This window comes from Xenopus tropicalis, chromosome 5 (assembly GCF_000004195.4).
Source record: "Xenopus tropicalis strain Nigerian chromosome 5, UCB_Xtro_10.0, whole genome shotgun sequence".
NCBI lineage: Eukaryota > Metazoa > Chordata > Amphibia > Anura > Pipidae > Xenopus > Xenopus tropicalis.
Genome location: NC_030681.2, coordinates 57,036,675 through 57,052,963, shown reverse-complemented (window position 1 = coordinate 57,052,963; position 16,289 = coordinate 57,036,675). Strand labels below are relative to the sequence as shown.

The window sequence follows — 16,289 nt, the reverse complement described above, 5'->3', positions numbered from 1 at the left end:
AGGATCCTATACCTTGAAGTGTTGAACACTGTTTGATATCCAATATACTCAAGTATCATTTCAATTATCTGCGGACTTCTTATAGCCCAAATGTAATTTGAGAGTTATAGTTTTATCTAGGTGCAAATTTAACACTAACTGCATATGGGATTATAATCTGCATATAAATGTTAATCTGGAAGTGAGGGACCCTCCGGGATTGGCGTGCATTAATTATTATTTTAAGGGTTAGGATTTAAACTTTGCTGGCCAAATAAAAGTTGATATTTTTATCTGATATAAATATTTAATGTGTTTTATTGCCTCTGAGATCATTAAGTCCTGTACAGATTTACTGTTAAAACTGTTAAAGCTACAAAAAAGAAAAATTATAATACCATATAATTACCATATAGCACCAATCTCATGATATAAGCCATAAATATTTTTTGTGGTTTTTCATTTATTTTATTGAAGCATAACTTGCAAAATACTTTTTTTGTGTCTTTAGTTTTTGGTTTGCATAAAAAAGTTACATAATTACATATAAAGTACATATATACATAGAGCTGGGCGGTATGACCAAAAATTTATATCACGGTATTTTTCAAAATTATATCGGTATCACGGTATTTGACGGTATATAAATAAAAAATAAATATTGGTGGCCCCCCCCCCAACCCCAGCCACAACCCCCCCAGCACCAGCCACAACCCCCCCAACCCCAGCCACAACCCCCCCAGCACCAGCCCCAGCCCAAGCCCAACTTACCCAACTTGTGGTTCCTCCAGCTCCAGCGATGCGTCCTAGCGACGTCGCGTGCGCGCCGACGTCACATGCGCGCCGACGTCACGTGCGCACGGGCGCAACCCGGATGTAATTGGATAAAAACTGCAGGAGGCGCGCATACCGGTATAGCAGTATGTTCAAAAATCATATCGTTTTTTTTTCAAAAACCGGTATACCGGTTAAACCGGTATACCGCCCAGCACTATATATACATAATAAAAAAAGGAAAAAGCTGCACTCCCATGGTGTTATAACAGCTGTGGAGCACTGCGTGTATATGGCCTGCACCCACTTATTTTTTTCCCTGTATATCGTGAAGGCACATTAGAAAGGGTGAGTCTCTGCAGAGATTTTCTTTTACATATATACATAATTGCATATACAGGATATTAGGTAACAATATAAAACATTTTAAATATAGGATCAAGTCATGGTTTTACTTTTACCTTCGTATGTGGCATGTGCTGGAAATACCCCCACATGATCTATCATTTCAGATACTGCAAGATCAACTAATTTGCTGCATTTTATGTGACGTAAAATCACAAAATAAGACTACATTTTTACCAGATGTTTAACCAGAAAGCCAAATCTTTTTGGAAAGTACACATTCTCCCAAATCCACAATGGGTAAATATATATTTCTAATCCAACTCACAAAGCTTTCCTAAATTCCTAAAAAAAAAATTCTGGTAGTCACCTTTGCAGCATCATAACTCCCAAATGTAATTGGGTATCAAAGTAAATAATAAAATAAAATATACTTAAAAGAAACGCCAGGGGTCCACTGAACAGTTTGATGCTCATTATGCATTAGCTTGCCAAAGTTTGTGGAATGTAGAGGCCCCAAAGGCAGACCACCCCAAATATGAATGCCGGAGGTCTACTAAACAGTTTGATGCCCAATATATGGCACAACGAATGACATGGTACGCATAGGGCCACAAATGCCACGTCATATGCTTTCTTTATATAATGTTGTATGCACTGCATCGAATGCTCTAAATGCCTACTGCACAGATTCTGCTCATTTCCATAGAAAAACAGAGTTTCTGTAGATTCCTCCCCACTGTGCAGAGAACAAAGGGAATTCTGTGAGTCTCACTGCTCCCTGGCATGACAGAATGGCTACTGACAAGCTTAAAGGCTGAGATTGTGAAGCAGGAAATGATAATGGGGCTCATACAAGCATTTAGGTGGCTTATTCTAGCAGCTATAAGGAATACACTTTGGGTGTCACTGTCTCCCATCACCCCAAGATGGAACCACCTAAAAATGTTTTAACTTTTGTGGTTTCCAACTCCACTTACAGAGGCCCCACTTAAAGAGCTGCAACCACCAGAGCAAGCTCCAATGGAGTCCCAGTGGTTCTAATAATGCTGTGTGTTCAGGTTCAACTAATCAAACCCCACCCACCTTAAACTGAGGGTAACTACAAAGTAATTCAACTTCTGGCAAACTTGCTGTAGTCTTATAGTTTACCAAACTTTGTAATTCAGCACCAAAAACTTTTGAAAAATTAAACCAAGACAGTTAAATAGCAATGACTTTAAATAAAGTTAATAAAATATACTTATTCTTTTTTTATTGCTCTGACTTGAAAAATGTTGCCACCATCCTGTTAGTAAGCTGTTACTAAGTGAATGTTCTGCAATGGCCAAGTCAAAGTCCTTACCTTAATCCAAATGGAATGCTGTTTCGTATGAAGGAATGGGCTAAAATTCCTCCAAGTCGATGTGAAGGACTGATCAACAGTTGCTGCAAACGTTTAGTTGCAGTTATTGCTGCACAAGGGGGTCACCGCATATACTGAGAGCACAATTTACTTACTTTTGCCACACACGTTTCTCGATCATTTTTTCTTTAATAAATACATGACCAAATCTAATAATTTTTGTTCCATTTGTTTCACTAGGTTTTCTTCATCTACTTTTAGGACTTGTTTGAAAATCATACAATGTGTAGGTCACATTCATAGTAAATTCCAGAAAATTTGAAAAGGTTCACAAACTGTCATGCTACACTGTATATAGTCAGTCTATTACTAGTATAGACTATTCAATGTAATTATTTATACAGTTAGTTATAGTGTTGGCCTGTATGGATTATATTGGGGCTGTAATTAATAAAGCTAAAACAGGCAATTAAGACCTACTGGCTGCACTTCCTGCTACTGCGAATACATCCAGCACTTCTGCCCTAAGCAGAAAGTAGGCAACCGAAACAGCAGAAAAGGGACCTGCTGTTTAACAGTTTGGATAGTTATATAAAATATATGTGGCAAACGTACAATTTCAATAACACTTTGTGGGCATGCACACAGCAAAGGCCCTAGGTTGTATGGAATGATATATGTTTCATTTAATGTAATGAATAATGCAAGGCAACAAACTGCATGCTAAAGCGAAACAAAGTCATATACAGGAAAGTGCAGTGCGCTGCAAAAAAAGGGCACAGCATTAATACATTTAATTTTTTTTTGTAATACCAACCATAAGAAATTAGATTGAACGTTGCATTAAATAATGAACTTTTCAGAAAAATATGCAGAAAGGCATAATGACAGCAAATAGGAACTGTATTGGGCAATGCACACAATTATTAAATCACAGCATAGCTACCACACAGAGGGCTGAAATGCACCCAATATTAATAAATTGTCTGCAATATATTCGAAATGAACAACTGCAAAAGAGCACACAAGCATTTATGCTGTTCGGTATGAAGGAATGGGCTAAAATTCCTCCGAGTCAATTTGCAGGATGGATCAATGCTGAATAACTGCAAAACAGCAACATGAATGAACTGCTGAGATGCATACAGTATTCCTATATTGAATGGTAGTAACGTCATAATTCCACCATAGAAATCTTGCATTTCTCCAAAAATAAGTGAAGCTACACATGACTGTTTCACCACTTGTATATTAAGGCAAAATAAGAGATAAAGATGATTAGCTCCCATCTTCTAAGTGCACTGAAAGGCATTGGTGTTGGCCTGCGTGCATACACGTGGAAATCCACAAGACATTTAAATTACAGTTTCAAGGATCACAAACCACAAAGCAGAAGGTATCAGTCACAGTTGAATTCATGCATGCATAATGGACATCAACATCTTGTGGCACATACAGTTGAGAGCAATAGTTTGGGTATCCTTTGCCTAATTACATATTTAGCTGATTTTGTAGATGTACTGCAAGTAGTTAACAACTATTACATGGAAGTGTGATAAGAAAAACAACATATTAGCAAATGTTAGTGCACAGTTCAAATCAAAATGAAAGGTGAAACAGGACTTACTTCTTAGCATGTTTATTTAAGCCTAGGGATGTTGAAATTTTAGTTCTCTATTCAAAGTAATCATTTCAGAAATGAAGTACAGGTATGGAATCTGTTTTAGAGAATGCTTGTGACCTGGTGTTTTTTTGGATAAGTGGTATTTTCATAATTTGGATCTTTATACCTTAAGTCTACTAAAAAATGATTTCAGCATTAAATAAACCAAATAGGATTGTCTTACCTCCAAGTAAGGATTAATTATATTATTTGGGATCACGTACAGGCTACTGTTTTATTACTACAGAGAAAAAGGAAGTTATTTTTAAATATTAAATTGCTTAAAATAGAGTCTATATGAGATGGCCTTCCTGTAATTCGTAACTTCCTGGAAAATTGGTTTCCGGATAACAGATCCCATACCTGTGCCTATTTTATTCCTGGCCCAACTTTCTCTCTAAACTGGTTGTCCTATAAAGCCCAAATGCAGTATAAAGTATAAATTAAAAGTTTTTATTGTTATGCATACGCACTAATCAGGACAGCAGGGATATAAGTGGACTGCTGGGATAAAAGTAAATTCCTTTCGATCCTAATCTATTGATGAGCTGATGAAGGCTGTGAAATATGTAGCATGTTTATGAAATATCCTATTCCCTATTGTAGAGTCCCTAAAAGGATTTTGCTGTTGGGCAACTTTTAGTTATAGCTGTGAGTTAAAAGGGGTGGTGCACCTTTATGTTAACTTTAAGTATATTATAGAATGTCCTATGCCTAGCAATTTTGCAATTTGTCTTCATTATTTTTTATAGTTGACAAATTGTCTGCCTTGCACTTCTACATCTTTTCAGCTTTCAAATGGGGGTCACTGACCCCAACTATTACCTCTCTTTCTCTTCTTCAGTCCCTGTCCTATTCATATAACAGTCTCTCTTTTAAACCACTGCCTGGTTGCTAAAATAAACAAAACACTAACGACCAGATAGCTGCTTTTAAATTGGAGCACTGCTGAACAAAAAGCTTAATATCTTAAAGTTAAAAAATGAAGACCAATTGCAAATTGTCTCAGAATATCACTGTCTACAATACATGATACTAAGGGGCTGATTTACTAATCCACGAATGGTCCGAAGGCGTCCGAATGCGTTTTTTTCGTAATGATCAGTATTTTGCGATTTTTTCGGAAATTGTTGCGACTTTTTCGTAGCGCTACGACTTGCGCGAAAAGTCGCGACTTTTTCGCAGCTTTCGCGCCGAGTACGAAAGTTTCGGATTCCTTGAAGCTTCAGTATGGTGACTTTTCTTGGGCCAGGTTGGAGCTGCAGAGTGCCATTGAGTCCTATGGGAGGCTTCCAAAATCATGCTAAGTCTGAAAGTTTCGCCCGCCGCTTATGAGCGCTCAATACGAAAAATTTGCGACAAGATACGAGCAAATCGTAACGGCGACAAAAAAAATGCAAAAAATACGAAAAAGTCACAAAATGTTCGTTTTCCAATCAGAATTTTTCCAATTCGGATTCAGGTTCGTGGGTTAAATCAGCCCCTAAAAGTTGATTTAATGGTAAACCACCCCTTTATGGCACTAAATTAGGATTAAAATGTTTGCAAACAGAGAAGCAAATAGCATTTTTAATCCTGTAAACAGCAAACATCAAGCCAATATTATGTAAACACAGGGGTGGCATAGTAATTTTTCAAACTAAGGTTCAAAATGACACAAGATGTGTTCCAGCTGTTATTGTCACCATCAGGAAAAGTATAGGAAAGGCTTGGGACAGGCCCCAACTTTACTTCACTTGGCTACAAAATCTGATAGTAAAAAGTACAATTTGCTACAACTGCACTTTAAAATTATTGTATTTCTTTGTTTAATTTGAGGAAAGAGGAAATGTTCAGCCTTCAAACCAACAGCAGCTTGGAGTTGAAGACCAATAGAACACATTTTAAACACAATGGTTGACAATATTCCCTCTAAAGCTGGCCATACACGTGGCGATCTGACGATGTCAGATCCGCCACACACCATTCAGGGCTGAATCGGCAGGTAAGGAGGTAGAAACAATAGGATTTCTACCTCCTTCTGCCGATTCAGCGCTGAAGGGAGATTTTGGTCAGGCGCCTTCTATGGCGCCCGACCAAAATTTTCAAACTGGTCCGATCGGCGAGTCGGCCGATATCAGTAGCTTCCTGCGATATCGGTCGACTGCCGACATACCATACACGCACCAAATATCGTACGAAACAAGGTTTCGTACGATATTATCGGTGCGTGTATGGCCACCTTAAGATATGCACTTGTGCACACAAGTTTTGAGGCCAGGGCACACAACAAATTGTGGTACACACAAAGAATTTTGTGTAAACAAAGAACATTTTGCATTTATTGTGACCTTAGCAGTTTTAAGAATGTGCACTCAACTTTAAAATTTGCGCACAAAACAATTTTTGGAGCACCTAGCAGAAAAGCAATTATAGTGAATCTTACATGGGGGCCTCTGCCAGACTATATTAGCGGCTTGGCTTATTTCAGTTTAACAAAAGTGTACATCTATGTTTCACATCACATTTATAAAAACTTAATATTTTTCATTTTCTGCTGCCTGCAGAGAGTAAGTAACATATGGCCTAACACGTCTGCTCAGCACTATATCGTCTTAAAGACGATGAAAAGTGCATGAAGCATCAGGCTGTGAATGGGTTAAGTCACTCCCCGGCCGTTACCATCTGCTTTCCAGCATTCCAACTGTTGCACTGCCTCCAACCAGCTCTTATCAAAGACATTTTAGCAGTAACCAATCGTACAGGAGGCTTCAAAAGCAGTCTAAAGTCGCTAGCGCGGGATAGGCTGCAACTGCCGTCTTTCATCAAGCTACGCGACCCGTAAACGCTCATTAGTTCTCAAAGCAACTGCTACCGTGACTCTATAACTGAAAGCGTGTTATATTTGCGTTGCACCCATACCGAAAGTGTGACTGCAACGCGGCTATTCACCAATTGATCTCTTCTGCGCAGTAACTTGTGTTAATGTTTAGCCTGTCATTTCACTTAAGCAAAATCCGCTCCCAAGTTGAGGTAAAACACAAATCTAATAAGCAACAAAGCACCCGATAATCTATTAACCTGTAGGTCGATAAGGTAATATTATAAACCGCCCGCCCCTTCCCTGTGAGCCCTCTCACGCACGCACATGTGTCCTCGGGCACGCGTACGCATCATGTCGCCCTCACAGCCCTGGCTTTGCCGCCTGCCCCCACCCCTTCACCGCTATTCGTCAATGCTCACTGCCTGGCTGACTTTAACCCATAGGCGCCCATAGGAAACACCTTGGCCCCGTAGAGGGGAACCGCTGGAAATGGAACACGCTGCGTGATAGTGAAGCCTCGGGCCTGGATACGGAAAATGGAGGAGTGTATCTGTCGACCCAGCGCCCGCTAGTCCGGCGGTGGCAACAGTTCAACAGAGTGAGATCCTCAAGATGGGTAGAGGGAGGTCTATGGGTTGGCCGGGTGTTTTAATGGGTGGGATACATCAGGTGTCAGAGAGGCAGTGCTGCCGCCCCACTCCTCCCTGAAAGGAGGGAATGGAGTGTACGGGAGGGGTGCCAGGAGTGTGCCTAAGAAACAGTCAGTCTGAAGGAGGACCGGGTCTGCGGCCGCTGCCGCGCTTGCCGACCTCAGGCAACCACCTGCCGTGAGTCTTCCATATCGCTACGATTTTCTTTGCTTTGAATGTGACCTTTCTGCTACTGAGCTCTTCTCATTTCAACTGAGTTAATGACTCCTCCATAAGTAGCCCGGCTTTATGGGACTGCCAGTCAGCCGAGTGCCACCCCCGCCTGTGGGCCTGTGAGACACTTGTCAGGTGTTTCACCAGCGAGTGTTTCGTCCTACAGTTCAGCTGCTGGGTGCGGGTTTAGTACATGCTTTATGCCACCTGCTTCTTTATTACTGGAATGGTCCGTGTGTGGAGCTTAGCAGGGGCCCCAAGAAGTTTGTGATCAGAGGCCTCGTCTTTAAAAAATGGTTCGATTCAGTCTGCGGCCCGTCTGCTATCTTACAGCTTTAGCCACAAGTTTCAATAGGCAGTGCTTCTGTAGTTCACAAAAGCTGCAGGGACGCCTGTTGGTCATCCAGTGATGGCGATTATTACTTGTTTCCATGATATTAGTACACATTGCATTTTACATAAATACCTATAAACAAGGGTGACTGTCATGAAAGCTGTGTGGAAAAAAAAAACTTTAAGGTGGACAGGGGTGTGAGTGTAATTATTTTGTTTGTTTGCAACATTAGGCCCATTCTTGTGTCCCTTCTAGTGCAGAGCACTAACCTTTAAAATTAGTGTTTAAAACTTTTTTTTACTTCAGCCATACAACTTCAAAAAAGAATGATTTTTTTTTTGGGGGGGGGAGAGACGCACAGGCAAGCTGTGTATCATGTTTTTGCTCTGCCCCTTTTGTTGTAATCTCTTCCTTTTAGAGGAAGGGGATGGGGGTTCACGCACCTTCCAGCTGCTATTTCCTTGTTTGCAGGGTTACAGACACACAACCTCATTCAAAGAAGCTGCTTTTGTTATTTGATATGTTTGTTGCTAGACCTTTTATTAAAAGAATATTCTAACAAGAGAACATTATTGTTGTATAGTTTTTGATATATTGTTTCTGTAAAATAAGCATCCCTTTTACTTTTCCCCTTTCCTTGCTCAATAAACAATTTTTTTAATGGCATGTTTACATATGTAGATGGTTGGTGATTAAGTGGTTGTTTTTGCAAAATTCAATTTTAGACATTTCTGCTTCATTCAATATTGAGTGTCTCAATTCGCCTGTTAAACTACTGCGTTATTTGTATATTAGTTATATATTTATATATATATATTCAGTGTTTGTAAGAAGCGCACACACACGCCTATCAACTGCATGAGGTTGCAGGGATGTTTCATCAGCTGTTTGTAAGATACATTTCTTGCACATTGTGTATACACAGCTTTGCCATAAATCCTGACTTAGATATCACTATTTATGTAGCATTTTGCCTGATTTGAAATTTAGTAGCCAAATATATTGCATGCTACATTTTGGTTTAAAATTCAGTACCCATAAGTCCAGTTAAAAAAAAAAAAATGTAAATTGCACAAATGTTGTTACATGAATAGTTCAGACATATTTTGTTATTGTTGTTGACATTAAACATAGAATGACCAGTAAAAAACATGTATTTACTATATGCCCGGGTTGTCCAGCCTGCTTTGCTATGAGCAAAGTGATACAATATAATGAAATCTTTCATCAGATGCATGTTACATGTTTGAAGTATCTGCATGTCTTAAAAGCAGAGTGGCGTGGGATTGCGCACCTTATATTTAAAACTGTCAGGGATAGTGTGAAGTTGTTAGACAATTCCATAATTATAATAGCCCATATGCTAAGTTTTTATGTGAAGAAAGTTTAGAGAAAAGAAAACTTTGAAGCTTTTTGTTTATACTAACAGAAGAGAAAAGTTCTCCCAAGAAAAAGCTGGTGGCAGGAGTGTAGAGGAGTAGCATATGGCATTAAAAGGAGCACAGCTGGAGGTAGCATTTCCATCTGAACATGATGTCAGAGCAGCTGACAGCTTGCCATCCCTCAGCCTTTTATTCTAACACACAGACAGGGAGTTAGTGTGTGCCGAGCTGTGTTGGGAGAAGGTATCTCATTCCTCTCTAACATCATCTCCACTTTGCATCTGTTTCTGTTAGTCTGTGTGTGTATGTGTGTGTGCGCGCGTGTGTTTTTTTTTTTTTTTCTCTTATCTGCGCTGATCTAAAAGACCTGAAGCCTGCACTACTCAGAGGAAAAAGACTTAATCAGGTTTATGTATACAAAAGGTAGGACTTTTTAGAAGAAGCAGTATTATCTTTGTTTTTAAAAAGTAGTTACCTATTCCGTGGCCATTTACATCAGGCATTAAACATACTGTTGGCCATGTCTATTCAGAATGTGGTCACAAAGTAACCAAAGACTGTTGTTTTTATTTAAATAAGAAGAAATAGTTTTATTTTTTTGCTCCCCACAGATTCATACAAAACTTAATCAAAAGACTAGAGCCCCAGACATTTTAATTTTTGTACTTAGATTGGCTTTACACTGTTATGACAAATTCTTTAAACACCAAATGCAGAGAGGATGTTAATTTAAATTTAATTTTAAAGCTATTTTTTCTTAAATGTATTTTATTCCTTATTTTGTGTAAATTTTAATTACTTGTTCATTATTTGGATGCTTGCATATTTTGTTTTCAATCCTTTATTCCTTTGTTTCTTTAGTAGTAAAAATAAGGTTTTGGACTAGTTGATGTGTAAAGAAACTAATTTAGAACTTGTAGATTTGAGCTGCCTGAATTGGCCAGACAGCTGTAATCGCACTCCTCTATTCTTAATCTCTTTATCTGGGCAGCAGCTGCCATATGGCCACCGTCAGCTGGATCAGATGTTTATAAGCTTCCTTCTTCGTCCCTCTGTCCTTTCAGCCTCCTAATTTGATCACAGCTACCTTGTGAGCTGCCCTCCAATCTTTATTTTTAGCCCTCTTAAGGATTAGGATTGATGCGGGTTATGGGGCACTTAAAGTGATTGTATTTGCAAATCTTCTGCGTATTCTTTGTCATGTTTTTGAAGAAATTGTTTCAAGGGCAGAATAAAGTAGTTTTGGAGAGCATTATTGGGATATTTTTCAGATATGATATTTAGAGCACATTCTGCTCAAAATGTCTTTAGCATAACTTTTGCAAAACAATTCGATTTAATAAAGTATGTACATTTTTATGTCTTCATGTACTTTTGGAATAGTTAACAATACTTCCAAACAAGTGTTGTTTTAAGCAACATTATATAAAAAGGATACATAATTTTAAACTATATTCTAAATAGTTTCTGTATTTATTTTGTACTTATTTGTAGTAAAATGCTGTTTTAATAAGCTGTGAAATCACTTTCCAATATTCAAGACCCTGGAGCTTAATATTTTCACCTAGTTTCACAACATTTAAGTACAATTAGAACAGATATTACATGTTGTAAACAAGTTTTTTTTTTCTCCTAAATATATAAAAATGGAATTAAGTAAATTACATTTTTAATTCATTTACTGATTATCTTTTGATTATTGAAACAATGTTAAATCAGTGAGTTATATTTTAAATCTATGTATATTTATATTATAGGTTATGAGGACAGTATGGAGTTTCCAGAACACAGCAGACACTTGCTACAGTGTTTGAGTGAGCAGAGACATCAAGGTTTCCTTTGCGACTGCACTGTTCTTGTTGGAGATGCCCACTTTCGAGCACACAGAGCTGTCCTGGCTTCATGCAGCATGTATTTCCACCTCTTTTACAAGGATCAGTTAGACAAAAGAGACATTGTTCATTTGAACAGCGACATTGTTACAGCTCCAGCCTTTGCTCTTCTTCTTGAATTCATGTATGAAGGGAAACTCCAATTTAAAGATCTACCCATTGAGGATGTGCTTGCAGCTGCCAGCTATCTCCACATGTATGACATTGTGAAAGTCTGTAAAAAGAAGCTTAAAGAGAAAGCTACCACAGAGGCAGACAGCACTAAAAAGGAGGAAGATGCCTCAAGTTGTTCAGACAAAATAGAGTGTCTTTCAGATGGTAGTAGTCACATGGCAGGTGATCTGCCAAGTGATGAAGATGATGTTGAAGAGGAAAAAATAAACATTCTTCCTGGTAAAACTGATTTGGCAACTGAATCTGGGAACATGTGGATAAGATTGCCCTCAGATTCTGCAAGCATTCCCCAGACTGGCGGAGAGGCTGAAACACACACAGCAGCAGCTGGAAAAACAGCAGACAGCCCCTGCAGCTCAACAGGATCTTTGTCCCATAGGTCTGCCACCTCCATGAGAGACTCGGCAGATGTGGACTGTGTGCTGGACCTCTCTGTGAAGTCCAGTCTTTCAGGAGCTGAAACACTGAATAACTCATACCTTTCATCACAGGAGATCTTAAGAAATAGTCTAGTACAGGTAAAAGTCGAAAAAGAAGCTTCCTGTGATGAGAATGATATTGATACTACTGAGTATGATATTGAACGGAACACTGTGAAAGAAAGTTCGAGCTCTAATATTAGGGCACCATATGAGCCAGTCCATCTGGCTCCAATAAGGGAAGATTCAGTCTTACGGGAATTGGATCATGATGACAAAGCAAGCGATGATGATATGATAACTCCAGAGAATGAGAGGGTTCAGATGGAAACAAACATGGACAGCAGTTTGCTTCCTTATGTGCCTAACATACTCAGCCCTGCTGGGCAAATCTTTATGTGCCCTCTTTGCAACAAAGTTTTTCCCAGCCCACATATCCTGCAAATTCATTTAAGCACACACTTTCGCGAGCAGGAGGGTATTCGCAGCAAGCCTGCCAATGATGTCCATGTTCCCACCTGCTCATTGTGTGGTAAGACCTTTTCTTGCATGTACACTCTTAAACGACATGAAAGGACTCATTCTGGAGAAAAACCTTTTACTTGCACTCAGTGTGGAAAAAGCTTCCAGTACTCTCACAACCTGAGTCGGCATGCTGTTGTTCATACACGGGAGAAGCCACATGCCTGTAAGTGGTGTGAAAGAAGGTTCACACAGTCTGGAGACCTTTATAGGCACATTAGAAAATTTCATTGTGAATTAGTGAACTCTTTATCTGTTAAAAGTGAAACACTGGGTTTACCTGCTGTTAGAGACTGGACCTTAGAAGACAGCTCTCAAGAACTGTGGAAATAGTATATATATGCCCTGATTTACAATATAAGTGTGTGGGCTAAAAGCATTTAAGTTTCCCTGAGACGTTTCTTATATATTTGATATAATTTTGGCACTTTAGAGGAAATTATGACTAAGTTAATGCATTTTTAAATTAAAAAAAAAATACAATTTGTATTTTGCATGTGGCAGATGTTTTGATTTTTACATTTCCTAAAATATGCCTTAGATTTTGGTTTTGCATGTTACATAGTTTCATAATTCTTTAAGGGATAATCCCTTTCTGCTTTGTGTTAGAAACTAATAACTAAAGGAAACTATAATGCTTTTAGATCTTTCTATTTTAATGTGGTATATTCTCCCCTTTAAAAAAAAAAAGTTAAAAGGATTTGGTGGCATTTGCAGAATTTGGATTCATCTCCCCATAGCATCAGGCATGTATTGTGTTTAATGGGAGTTTGTTTGGGGATTTTATATGGTAAAAAAAAATGTCCAGAGAAGTGTTGGGTTCATTTCAAATAGTTAACTTTATATTTCCTGTAATATATTTACATTAATGGGAAGTTGGTAAACAACTTGTCAAGATCATGATGCTCTTAAAATCTTGAAAAGTAATTAACGCTACAGAAATGCATGAATTTTTAGTACAGTTTACTGCATTGTATATCTACAGTATGTTAGATAAAACTATTTAAAAATACACTGCTAAAATAACTGGTGTTATGAAGAAAAACAAATGCACTGTTTTAATGTTTTTTGCATTTTTTTGTTTGTTACTGTTTTTTTAATATTTCTCCAAAATCTGATTTTTTCACAGTAATTATGAATTAAGCTGTTATACAGGCTAAACTGCAGACTTCTGACATATGCAACAGTAAATATGTGTTTACCTGCAGGCTGAAAACTTGCATGTCTGGTATGTTTTTATGGAAAGTTCAACCTTAGTGTGTTACAAATAAGCATTTTAACACTTGTTTAGGAAAATGGTTAAGATGTGAAAGAATCATTCATATCTTCTTCCCATTATTACTTTATTTATTTTTATTTAATTTTTTAAGTTAAGAAGGGACATGGGATATTTAAATAGAAAAAAAAAAAAAAAAGACCAAGATGGCTTATTGCTATAAAAAAATATATGGTGGGGAGAGTTACTTGCAGTGTGCAGTATCAAAGCGGCAGTGACTAGTCACCTTGAGTTGTGTGTTGGCCAACACATAGGGGAAAGCGTTTTGCACAGTGTTTGTTCTCCAGTGTTGCACTTACAGATTGCCTGTGACAGGTACTCACATATTTTGAAAACTTTTTTTCCCCATGTTTTTAGTATATATAATTTCAGACGCCTTAAGTACTGTAAACATAGCTTAATGTGTTGAACATTATAAGTGGGAGTAACCCACTTTGTCTGCTGGAGTTTGTTATATTTGGTTTGAAAAATTATAAAATATGATAGATAAAAACCAAACAAAAAACTGTGAAAATGGATTATGGAGCATTGTTTAGTTACTTGAAGCTTTTGTAACAATCCTTTTTATGTTGTAAATTATTTTAAAAATATAGGAAAGACAATCAGTGACTGGATGAACTAAGATTCTTGTTAAACATTATTTTGAGTTTGCTTTAGTATTGCGTTATTTGTTTAAAAAAAATTAGATATCTAGCTTTGACAATCATTGTATGTTTTATTTTCAAGAAATGTGTGTGGGGGGGGGGGGTAAATTATAATGCTGTTTAGTTTTGTACTATTGGTGTGCGGTGAGTTTTTAAACTGTGTGCAAATTGCAATAAATTATATGAACTTGAAAATTAAAAGTGTTATCTCACAAAATGTGCTTATGTCTGTATTTCAGTAAATCACTTTGAACTATTTCAATAGCTTTCTTGAATAACCATTCATTATTTTATTACAAGTTAATATTTATTTTTTTCCCAGAATTAAACCTTATTGTGTTTTGATTTTTCAAAATTCAATACCTTTGACATAACAAGGATGCAAAGCCACATTTAGCTGTTTAAGAACCTTGTTAAAAGCCCTTAAAATTAAAGAATATGTTTGTTAAATTACGAAGAGGAACCTGCCACTGCTCTCTGCAAGGGTGATACGTGGCTTACAAATGTGTTCAAAATTGAAGACACGTTTATGCATGTCTGAATATCTGTTTGTTTTTATTGATTTACATTTTTGTGTCTTGGCATCTAATTGTTAATCTTGTGAGCTCCCAAATTTAGCTTAATATTGTCTAGTATTTTCTAATACAGGTATTATTACAGGTTATCCAGAATGCTCAGGACCTGGGGTTTTCCAGATAAGGGATCTTTCTGTAATTTGGATCTCCATAACTTAAGTCTGCTAAAAATCATTTAAATATTGAACAAACCCAATAGGATTGTTCTGCCCCCAATAAGGATTAATTATATCTTAGTTGGGATCAAGTACAAGATACTGTTTTATTATTACAGAGAAAAAGGAAATAATTTTTAAAAATTAGAATTATTTGCTTATAATGGAGTCTATGGGAGGACGGCCTTTCTGTAATTCGGAGTTTTCTGGATAACGGTTTTCCGGATAAGGGATCCTATACCTGTATACAGCTACTTCACTTGTGCCCTGTTAGTTTCTACTGCTAAACTGCTTCACGTGTCCTCCACATTATGTATCACTGTATATTTATTTTTTTCTAATATATGTATATATATATATATTATACATGTATGTATGCAAATGTATCTTCATTGTTTTTATTTAATTATGTTAGTCAGTTACTTTATCTTTGTGTACTCAAACTGTTTCCCCAGCTACCATTAAGTGACACACTTACTTGTCAATATATATTGCTTTAGGATCAGTCAGGCTCTGAATGTGTTTCATCCATTTAAAAATACTGTTATTATATAAAAGAATTATCCTATTGGATCTTACTCTTTTGGATTAATGCTAAACAGAGGAATCCATGTGTGTGATAGGGTTCAGCTATTAACACCAATAGTGGTAAAAAAAGAAAGCCTTCTACTTGAGTTCTGTAAAATATATTTTGGTATTCCAGTATATAAGCAAAATCTATACCTGAACTGTTCTTGCAGTTGGATCATTTACGTGTGTTGTTGAGTGCATGAAGTGCATTTGATATATTTATGCTACTTTTAAAGACAAGCGTGCATCTTAATATTACTCAATGCTATGTCCCATGCATTATTGGTAGGATATGACCTGTTAATGGACTTTTAAATAGAATGATAGCTACTGTTTTATGTCACTTTCAAATAAAACATAATACTGTGACTTAAGCATAAATCAGTTCAAAATTTAACAATAAATAATGCATAATTAATAGTCTATTTAGGACTTCACAGCAACATATAATTGTGGATCAGATATAATCATTTGTCGTCATCTTCCAACATACAACTTTAATCATTTGCAATTACGCTGATCTTATTTTAGAATGTCTAAGTATGATAAAAGTGTTGGAGCATTTATATTTATG

At 37.2% G+C, this 16,289-nt stretch overlaps 1 protein-coding gene across 6 annotated transcripts; it reads left to right on the top strand.

Moving 5' to 3' along the window:
* Positions 1-7,151: 7,151 nt before the first annotated feature.
* On the top strand, positions 7,152-14,672 carry zbtb18 (zinc finger and BTB domain containing 18). Of its 6 annotated transcripts, none has more exons than XM_018093905.2 (2): positions 7,152-9,731; positions 11,246-14,672. In XM_018093905.2, exon 2 carries the CDS (start codon positions 11,260-11,262, stop codon positions 12,826-12,828), a length of 1,569 nt encoding a protein of 522 aa, XP_017949394.1. In that variant the 5' UTR covers positions 7,152-9,731; positions 11,246-11,259; the 3' UTR covers positions 12,829-14,672.
* Positions 14,673-16,289: the final 1,617 nt, after the last annotated feature.